At 36.8% G+C, this 11,034-nt stretch overlaps 1 protein-coding gene across 1 annotated transcript in view; it reads right to left on the reverse strand.

The window, feature by feature from the left end:
• Window positions 1–9,551, reverse strand: part of Fbxl4 (F-box and leucine-rich repeat protein 4) — a gene marked incomplete at its 5' end in the record, with an annotated part of 57,198 nt that extends 47,647 nt beyond the window's left edge. The window contains 4 exon segments of the mRNA XM_005377798.2: window positions 4,511–5,092; window positions 5,716–5,833; window positions 7,737–7,914; window positions 9,372–9,551. Coding sequence (XP_005377855.1) covers window positions 4,511–5,022 — 512 coding nt within the window.
• Between the last annotated feature and the right edge of the window lie 1,483 nt (window positions 9,552–11,034).

Here is an 11,034-nt window from a genome sequence, read left to right on the forward strand (position 1 = left end):
TTTTTTTTTCTTTTTCGTGGAACTGGGGATTGAACTCAGCTTCACAAGTTAAACATGCATACTACCACTGAGCTACATCCCCAGCTCAGAATTTTTACTTTTATGTCAAAGAATATTTTAAGTTTTTCAATAATACTACAAACTGCTTTCCAAAATACATAAAAATAACCACTGAAAGCATTATCTATTTTAAAAAATAATCTCTAATTTAATAGGAGGCATATCTCCTTATAATTTATAATACACTGATAATTAATAACAATTAAAATGTTTACTAATCATAAGAGACTATTATCCTCCCTCAAAAAACTGTTGGTTCATTTCCTTAGCCCAACGATCTATTGAGATCTAAGTAAAAACTGATTAACTATAGTATAGGAAATTAAATTAGACAAGAATATAAAACTCACAGGAGAAATCTAAAACATGGAAACCATTGGCATAGAAAGACCCTAACAGTCTTTAGGCCAAGAAGGAGCCACAAAAGACATATGGCCACCATCTTGGAAGAGCAGTGAAGAGACATCGGATAATTTCTACTTTCAGGAATAAAAACATAAGGTAGAAGTTTTTTATTCTACCTTATTTTTATTAACATCACATTAATTGTACATATTAATAGGGTTCAGTGTGATAGCTGCAAATATGCATAGCACTGATCAAATCCAACCTCCCTTTCCCCTTTCCCCCACATTCTTCCAAAAAAATTCTGTTTTTGGCTTCTACATATGAAAAAGAATATCATATGGTACTTGTCTTCCCGTGTCTGGCTTATTTCACTTAACATAATATTCTCCAGTTTGTCAAGTTTACTGCAAATGACAGGATTTTGTTCTTTTTTCACCAGTGAGTAATATATATATACCTTATTTTTTTATCCATTCATCTGTTTATGGGCACCTAGGTTGATTCTGTACCTTAGCTAGTATGAACAGTACCATCATAATTATGAGAATTCAGGTAGCTCTTCAGTATACGGCTTTCACTTCTTTGGATATATACCCAGAAGTGGAATATTCAGTAGGAATTCTAGTAACTGTATCACCCAGGGAATGTATAACCACAGAACAAGGAACTATAACAGTAGGAATCTTTACAGTTTCTAGAATCTTCATAATTACCCTCTCTAGTTATTTTTGCAGATTTTTCTCCTGAAAATTAAGAATAAAATTCATCAAACATAAAGAGCCTGTGAATATCTGTATTCAGAGACAACAACCCAACCCATGTGCAATTGGAAACTAGCACACTACCATTCTATGCGAAAGGCTTGATCAATTCTAACTTAAATGACAAAATCATGTTTCTTGGTCCACAATGTCAAAGTGACCAGACCATGACAAATTTGTGAAACTGTTGCTTAAGCAACTCTTTCTGGCAGCAAATGTTCTCTGTGACAGCCTCTTTCTTTCGATCTGCTTTCTTAACTTCATTATATAAAGTGCTTGTAACATTCAAAAGAAAAAGAAATCCACACCACTAATTTCATTCCTATATAATGTAATTCCAATCTTTAATGTATCTTCAATTTGTCATTTTTCTCCCTTCACTCTTCCCTATCTCTTCCTTCCAAACTGTAACTCTGAGCTAGCCTATTTTCCGACTCTTGTACAGGCAGCCACTGGGATCTTATACTTTAGGATCAGGTCACTCCCTACTACTATCTGTTTTCCTTTTCTCTTAAGGCACTGGCAAGAAGCATGCAAAGACATATCTTGCAGGACTACCTGTAATTTTTCTACTTCACTGAAACTGAATGAAATAGGCGAGGGCTGCTTTTAAATTTTGAATGCTTGAGATTACAAGAGGTCCACTTCCAACAAAGAAATTCTCCAACACACTTGTTTACTCAGTGGGCATAAAATCCTGTGCCAAATTACAAATACCTTCGAAAATGCTTTCTTTCCCTGCCTTTCTCGTCCACAGTGCAGTCTCCCTCAACCCTCACTCACTCTCAGTGCCCTCACTTCCTCAAGGAAGCCTTTTCTGAGCCCTGCGGCTTAGGTTCTGTCCTCCGCCAACACATGTTCCCTGGGAGCCCATGGTCCCCTTCCAGGCTGGCCTGTGAGCTCTGAGAACAACGGCCACTTCTGTTTGGCCTTTGTTCTGTGCCTAGCAGTGAACTGGCAAAAAGGGTATTGTTCCATGAATGCTTCTCACTGCCTAAGGAAAGTCACCAAAACCTTAACAGTTACTGAATCTGGGCAGAAGAATGACAGGTATTTTCTCTGTGTCTTTTTCCCTTTTTTGGTATTTTCCAATAATTTTTTTTAATGAAATATCTTCTGATTTCATAATCAGTAAAATTTTAAAATGGCCTTTCTTATACTGTAATCAAATTCCTTTTCTCTTAAAACTTCATGGTATTTTCTGAGGGATAAAGCTAAATATCACTAAAACAAGTTAGAGACACATCTGTAAATATATTTTGAACTTTAATCAAAATCATATACCAGAACTCTCAGAAACATAAGAAACTGATTTCTACCCCAAATCAGTTATACAGCCACTAAGTTTTAGATTGGAGAAAACATACTACATATTTCATAGATCTCATCCTCAAACTCATTCAGCTTTTTAAAAAAGAAGGTGGACAGCACTGTCGAAAAGAGGCACAGTGACAGAGTCCTAATAAAACAATTCTCACATAAGAAGAGATCTTGCCCAAATTTCTACATTTTTTTTCCTCTTAGGGGGAAAAAAAAGCATTGTATTAAAGGAATGCCGGTTTTCAGTGTTTTTTAATGACTCATTAATAACACTGAACACAGTGAATAATTAAAATAGCTCTGAAAAGAACAAGATTGTCCTAGTGGTCTCTGATCCAAGCTGTGCTGCACTCTGTACCTCTTTTGTGGAGGGCTGAGGAGGAGCCCCCTTTAGAACTAAGGAGACAACAAGGAGGCAGCGGGTCACGGGAGTGGTGCTGCTCCCAGCTCCATTCCTTCCACAGCAGCTAATCTGGAGTCTGAAAGGTTAACAGGTGCCCATGAACTATTCCAAGCTAGAAGAAACTCATAAGGGCCCGGAGTTTTGTCATTTGTACATTGTTCACTGTGCACCCTCAATACCTAGAACAATGCCTAGCACATGGGAGACATGAAAATATGTAAATGAGAGAATTAGTAGTTATATAACGATCTGAACACCAAGATCACCAAGTAACAGAAAAATGGGCAAATAATATAATCAAGGTCAAAGAAAGAGAAATATGTCTCAAACGCTTGAAAAGGTATTCAACCTCCGAGCTAATACCGTAAACGAATTTTAATAAACAACATGAAATAAGTTTTCACACACTAAACTGCAAAAAATAATGAAATTTATTAACACACTCTGTAGGTGTGTGTGGCTTTGTCAAAACCAGCATTATTTGTAGGTTATCAGTAGAAACATAAATAGGTGCAGAATATTCACGGGGAATTTGGCACTCCATATCCAAGTTATAAATGTGTGTATCTTTGGCTAAGCATCTCTTCTGGGAAGCTTATCCCACAGATACACCAGCACATAGGTGAATCAACTTATGATGGGTTCATTCCTTGCCTACATGCTTATTATAGCAAGATTGGAAACAACTAACGGCTCTTCAACTGGGGACAAGTTAGTAAGTCGGGGTATATACACATTCTGCATTACTTACAGATGTAGGAAAGAATGAGGAAACTCTGCACTTATCTGAATGGGTTCAAAATATATACTACTGAGTGGATCAAGGTACAAAACAATGTGAATAGTATGCTTATTTTTGTGAATAAAGAAAATAAACATATACTTGTAGTTCTTGTATCTGCAGAAAGAAACTGAAAAAAGTATGTTGACAAAAGTGTCTTCTTTTGAGGAAAGGTTGGGTCACAGGTACACAGAGAACAGGATATATGTAAGGCTGCATTACATATTCTTTTTGATTACTGGACTATGTGATGATACCACCTACATTTTTAAAAAGTCAAAAGGTGGAACTACAAAAACAACAGAGAAAGGAATTGCTGAGCAAACTACTGATATAAATAGGCTTGTAAGGAGAACACACTAGTCACTTAAAGGAGTACTTATTTTTAAATGAATAAGCTTGCTACCAAAACACCTACTGAACCCTAAGGTTAATCCTCTAAAGACCTCCTTTAAAGTATCAGTGCATATTTTGAGTTGCTCAAAATATTTTCAAAAAATGCTTGTTTGAAAATATTTTAGAAGGCATATTGCCTACTAACCTCTAGATTGGTCTATGCTCATAATAGTTCAAATTGTGCTTTTTATTTATGGTAAATTCTATGACAAGTAAATATTATGATCTATGAATATTATAGTGTGAGGTGTTCAAGGAGAAAGCATTCATTAAATCTTCATGCATCTGATCTCTCATTCCCATCAGGATATTGACGAATATTTTCAAAATCATTTGTTTAAATTACTTAAAAGAATGCTTCCAATAAAAAAAAGACCTCCTATAATGAAACCACCAAAACCTTTGAGCCATAAGGTTTAGGTCATTAAAAATGAATCTTACCTTACTTCAGCTGGGGGATTTGGGGAATAGGGATTTGCAGAACATGCCAGAATTCTGATGACTGCTCCAGGATGATAGGTTTCCAGAATATGAACAGCTGTAGGATATACCTGCTGTTCAAAAGTAAGTTCCACATAGTCCTGGCTCTGAAAGTTAGGTGGTGTCCTCTTGAATGGCAAGGAAGCACTAGGACACTGATCCCACCACGTTCCATAAGTTCGAAACACAGCGGTCTGAGTGAAGTCTCCAGAACGTGGGAATACATTTGGTACACCTGCCAAGTTCCACATGGTATAGGACATGCTATTCTCACTTCCATAATGAGAACTGAAATCCACTACTTCTTTGGCATATTGGACCACCTCCGCATTGAGAGGGGAAGTCCGGCTGTTTGACACTATAGTTCTATGGCTGTTCATCATTTCTCCTCTTGCAGCTGTCCTGGCTCGGCGCCGAAGGCACATATAATAAAACATAGTCAGAACTGTTAACATGGGAAAGACTGGTGACATCTAGATGTGAATTATGAAGCTTCAAAAGGTCAGGTGTCCTCAGTAAGACGCATGAACTCTGAAGGATGTTCTAAAAAATGAATGGCGTGGTGAAGTAAAAAATTTAAATAAGAAGAAAAATGCATGGATACGGTAACAAATAGGCTTTATACCCAATGTAATTTTCCAGAATGAAACTTTGAGAAAGTAAGTTTTAAATTATAAATGTGAATCTCAGGTATAAATAATTTCTCTAATATATCTGTTAGAAACCTAAACACTGTAAATGCATAAAACATTTACAAAACTGATACTCTAAGACAATGGAAGATGTATGATCCCCAAAGCCCTATTTTATATAAAATTATAACCAACATTCATGAAATAACAAGTTCTTGAGCTTTTAAAATTACATCTAGTGAAAATACTTATGTAAACCCAAAGCAATCTTAGGCAATGCCATCATTTAACATTTTAACAAATAATTTCCTATTGTTTTTTATTATTTTCTTCCAAACAGACTAAGTACAAATTTCACACTGTAGGAATGTAGTTTTGGGAGCAGACAGTTAATTCAGATCAACTAAATTAACGGCCTTACACATCACAGATCACCAGACAGTGTTTAATTTATAACTCTAGCATTATTTGTTAGGGCAGCCCCTGGCTGGCTGGCACCTGGTTGGTTGCCAGTTATACTTAGAAATCACTCACCCCGGGTAGAATGGTCACAGGATACACAAGGGAAATGCAGAAGTTGGCACTCATCCATGTGGCCTGAAATTTGTATGCTACTTTCAGGCACAGATGCTGAAATTTAACATTCTTCTACCTATAAAACAAGAATTTTGGAAAATATTTTTATTTCAAATCAGGACATTCAATATATCAAAAACATTATTATTACAAATAAATAGCTACTAGGCATAGAACTTTCAAATCAAATATGCTACGTTTTTCTGAATTTTGTGGGCAACTCTGCATTATTATTTAAATAATTTTATGATACAGTAAAATAAAAATGCAATAATGGACCCCATGTATACAAACTTTGCAGACCCAGTTTTCCTTCAGATATACCTGGACACATATTTTACTGGGGCCAAAAGTGTTTTTATAAATTTGGCCTAACCTGAGTGTGATGGCACATGCCTATAATCCCAGCACTCTGGAAGACCGGCTGGAAGACCTTAAATTCAAACCCAGCCTGCGCAAATTAGTGACTCTGTAAAACTGTTTCCCAAAACATATGGGGGAGGAGCTCAGTGTGCAGGCCCTGGGTTCAATCCCTAGAACCACCAAAACAAAAAAATTTTTTGGTCTAGATACCAGGCATGTAAGTTTGAGGTCAGCCTCGGTAGGCTACATTGCCAGACTTTGTCTCAAAAAATTTTTTGAGGGGGAGAGATCTAGTTTAGTAATAAGTTTCCAAGAAGCTCAAGGTCTCCTAGAGGGTACTTTTGTTCCTAGTCAGCTCCTCACTGACAGTACAGGCCTGTCCCCTGTCCTCAGAATAAGTAACTTCCATCCTTATAGTTATTTTGCTACCTGCAAAGTACTGAGTTCAGTTTCTCCCAAGTAAAAGGAGAACACACAAATTTTTCTTCAGTACAAGCATCCGGTAGACTTCTAAAACTTTAGCACTGAGATTATAAAACACTACTTGCATTAGATGGCTGTCCCACTCAAAGCCTCCAATGGCTTTTTCTGCTACACGAAAAAGAATTTAAACTCCTTGGTTTGGTGTTTTAAGGTTCTCCTCAGCTGGACAGATCTCTTCCAGAAAACCCAATCAAATTCTAACCACCCTTCATATTTGAAGTCTCAATTGTTCTATTCTTTCTTTTCCAACCATCTTATTCTTTATTAGCAAGCACACTCTCACTGCATTCGTATCAGACCCATCTCCATGCATCTATTTCAGAAGTAGGTTTTCTTGAAGAAGGGAACCCAGCCTAAGGTCTCCATTGCTTAAAGCGTTCAGTACACACCTAGGCCCAGAACACTTGATATGTCCATAGAGAGGTGATGGGTAAATAAAGGATTTTATAGAAGTCTAAAAATTTTTTTTAAATTATACAATAGCATCCTTCTATCTCTTAATCCCATCTGGGTCCAAACATACTACGGGATACTGGATGAAACAGAACCAGTCAAACAGTAAACAAAGAGGGGAGCTTGAAGTGTGAGAAACAAAAATGAAAGTCAAGTGCAGGGGACAGGACCTGAAGCTAACCTGACTCATGAGACTGGTTACTGGCCATGGTTACAAACAGGAATTTCCACCACTCTTTCAGGGAAATCATCTCAAGACACACGTCACATTTGAAAGGAACTTCTTGAAGCCAAAACTCAAAAGGATTGACCCTATCCATGAAACTAGGACTGTGAAAACTTGGGCGCCTGGACAGGAGGCACAAGTAGACATGACATCAACTTATGTTGATAGGGGAAGAGTCACGAGGATGAATCAGAGCCCTATTAGGGATCTGCCTTGTATCAGGCCTACATTCATGCTACCTTCACGGTTTGGAATCCCACCTTACCCCAAGTCAAAAAAGCAAAAAGCAGTCACAAATTGGCAATATTTTAGGATATGTTAAGCACTGATGAGAATCCTCCCTGTAAAGATGCTTTCACATAGAACAAACCAAATCCATATTGGTGAAGCATCACAGTAAAAATTACAGACACTATAAAAATGAACCGAGATGAGGGTCAGTCAGTAGACTCACCCAGGGAAGGAGTTTGTAGTCCCAAGAATAAGACTTTTTTGGGGGGAAAGGCAGTCAAGCATTTACTAAAACAGTCTTGTAGCGCAAGACATTTTGGTCAACATGGAGGGAGGCGTTGACTGTATGACCGTTGATATCATTTCTCATTCTATAATCTTCTTCCACTTTCTTTTAAAAACTGTTTATCAGAAAGCAAAACAGCTTCATAAACTGAAAGAAATGTCATGCAAAGTAAGACATCATCATCCATCTGAACCTTCACAAACATTCTTGGCAAAAAGAAAATTCAGACAAATTGTGAAAGTCAAAGCTTGGTTGATATACCAAACCACAAACTTTATAATTGCCTCTCGGCTAGTTTTTACCATTGCAGATTATAGGATAATGTCAAAATCAGCAAGACTGTCATATGGGCAATATTATTTTTAAGCTGTGTTAAAGTAAAATAAAATTTGCATTGCAGCAACATATGTAAAAATGAGTTATAAACTGTAAATATATGTGTTCAAGCTTCTTCAGTATAGAAATGTAAAATATATGATTTTTGTCCAACTCTGGATAAAAATAATCCTTTAATTTTTGTGAAATAAAGTTAATTTTTGTGAAACAAAGCTAAATAAAGAAAAAATTTTGAAAGAGGGGGAAAAAACAGTGTATGGTACTGAAAAAGCAAATATTCTTTTTCCATCAGTGCTGTTCAATTAATGCCATGTAAGTTAATGCCATTTTTGAAAATAAACAAGACCTAGAAAAAAAAATGGAAATATATAAACTTGTAGCTAATACCCTTCACTGATTCTAAACTCCTTTTTAGTCCACTAAGATGACACATAAAAGTGGTTTAGGGTAGAGATGACCATATGGACAAGAAGGATATCTCTTTCTACTTTTCCCTGGGAAATGAAGTGAAAAGGGGAATACAGCCATTGTCTCAGGGCTCATGTGGGTAGCGACAACCAATGCAGAAGTCCAAATTGCCCATGTACCGCCTGGACTTTTGCCAAGGCATAGAGGCAATTTGTGATAACCAATGAATATCCCAATGGGCAATGAACCAAGTGCAAAAGAAACAATAATTCTATTTTATGAGGAGAATGGGATTCAAAGACAAAATGATTTTTCCCATCTGGGGCAAATACATAAATATTAGTCAGGAACACTAAATTTTCCAAAATGGTGATTATAAAATGTACCTTTGGGGAGACATTGTCTTTTCTAGCTCACTCAAAAAGCTTCTTTAATTTTCAGGACTCTCACAACACATATTATTTTCATGTAAGAAGTTAGAAGTACAAACAGAATGGTCTTCATTTTATTTGGGGCTTAATCTTATCACTTAAGAACATGATTGTGAGATAAGAAAGTCTCTGGGACACAATGAACTTTTATACACTACTAGCACAACCAAGGAATACAAAACAACAGCCATTTTAACTTGTGTCTTGAGACTTTCACATTCCTTGGGAAACAACTTGTTTTATAATGACATGATTTTATTATAATACAACTTTATTTTCAACCACATCTTTCCTATTATAAAATGCTTGACAAAGTTAAATCATACAATTACAGAGAAAGCAGTAGCAGTGGAAAAGGGAAATTAAGAGGTACAGACAAGGGAGAACATATGTTTACCACTGAGATTTGAAGTGAGATGGGGAGTCGATGAGGCGGAGAGAAACAGGATGGCAGGAGCTGCCGAGAAGTTAGCCTGTGCTTCAGCAGAGGGAAAAGGAGGGAGGAAGTGAGCTTCATGTGAAATAAAAGGAGGCAACAGAATGATCTAGAGCTATGCTCACAGGGTGATGAAAGAACCTGGAAAACAAGTTCAACACTCAAAAGACAATTCTCAATTTATATTAAAGTGAAAAAGATATGGAAAATGATTAAAATGACAGGAAAGAAGGCAGTCATACAGGCACAGTGAGTCTTCACACAATACTTACTTGTGAATATTCTGCAGAGATATGTCAATGAAGTAATAGGAAAAAGGACTAGGTAGCTTTGCAGCACAGTACCAAAATGCAATGCAATATATGACGGGATAGTAAGTCAAAGAAATGGACACACGTTAAATGTTTGTAATTTCTGAATCTAGTGAAACTGGTCAGGAGATACTATCTGAAGGAAAGAATTCTGCTGGTTGAATCTAGAAATCAAAACACAGGAGAAGTAAGGAAAGCATCAAGTAAGAAACGAATGGACATACACTCTATTTGAATTCTGAGCAGCAGTCACCAAATTACATTTGTATTTGACCCCACAGTGAGCACCAGCCCTCTTTCCTGGCCTGCCCCCACTAGGATCCTCTAGGGTCCTAGAACACGTATTCTTATATCCCTTCCTGTCTCTCTGGCAAGCCTGTCTCTTCCCTAGGTCGTCATCTTCCTCATCCTTCTCAAACGCACAAAGGCACCTTTCAAAAAAAAATGGTCTATTTGATAACATGACTAACAAGAAAGTTCCACGTACCTTTGCAACTGTCTCCTCCCTCTCCCTTTCACTTCTGTATACCCACAGCCCTTGCTGCTGACCCACCAGAACCTCCACCATTCCATCGACAGTACTTGTGATTTAAGTCTCCAACTGAGGATGGCAGAAGTCCTCCCTGCCCTCCTCTGCTTAGCACTCTCACCCATCTTTCCAAGTCACTTTCAGATTCTATCCACTGCCCACATATCCTATGTACTTGTACATTACATATCATTTATTATGTATCACCTGCTGAAATATTATTCCATCCAAATACAATGAATTCCACAAATCCAGAGAACATATCTTAATTGTAACTAAACCATTAGGGCCTCATGTATGCCCATATATGTTCAAAAATATTTCTTGTTTAATGGAGATTAGCAGAGTAGATGACAGGAGAGAATTACAATTTTTTAAAATAAACACAGAAATAAAGCCAGTGACATGTTAAGATCAGGTAGATATGAAAAAAGGTTCCGTATCATGATATAGAGAAAAAGTGGGGGAAATGGATAATAAAAACTGAAGCACAATAGGTAAGAATCAAATGTATGAACTTCTTTGAAGCCATCCAAGAAGGAATAGTATACATATTGAAATTGTGCTGTTCAAAGAGAATGTAAAAAAGTGGTGACTTTTGTTAGTATAAAAGCACCCACTGAATACATAAAAGGGATTGACTCTGGCCACAAAGAAACTCTGATTGAAATTAAAGAAAGATTCATGAAAGAGACGATTGGAGAGGTAAAAGAAAGCTATTTTCTCAAATACAAATGACTTTTTTATAACACCCCAAATCTATGTTAAGCCCATGGTTGATTAC

Source organism: Chinchilla lanigera, unplaced genomic scaffold, assembly GCF_000276665.1.
Source record: "Chinchilla lanigera isolate Chin_1 unplaced genomic scaffold, ChiLan1.0 scaffold00010, whole genome shotgun sequence".
NCBI classification, from domain to species: Eukaryota; Metazoa; Chordata; class Mammalia; order Rodentia; family Chinchillidae; genus Chinchilla; species Chinchilla lanigera.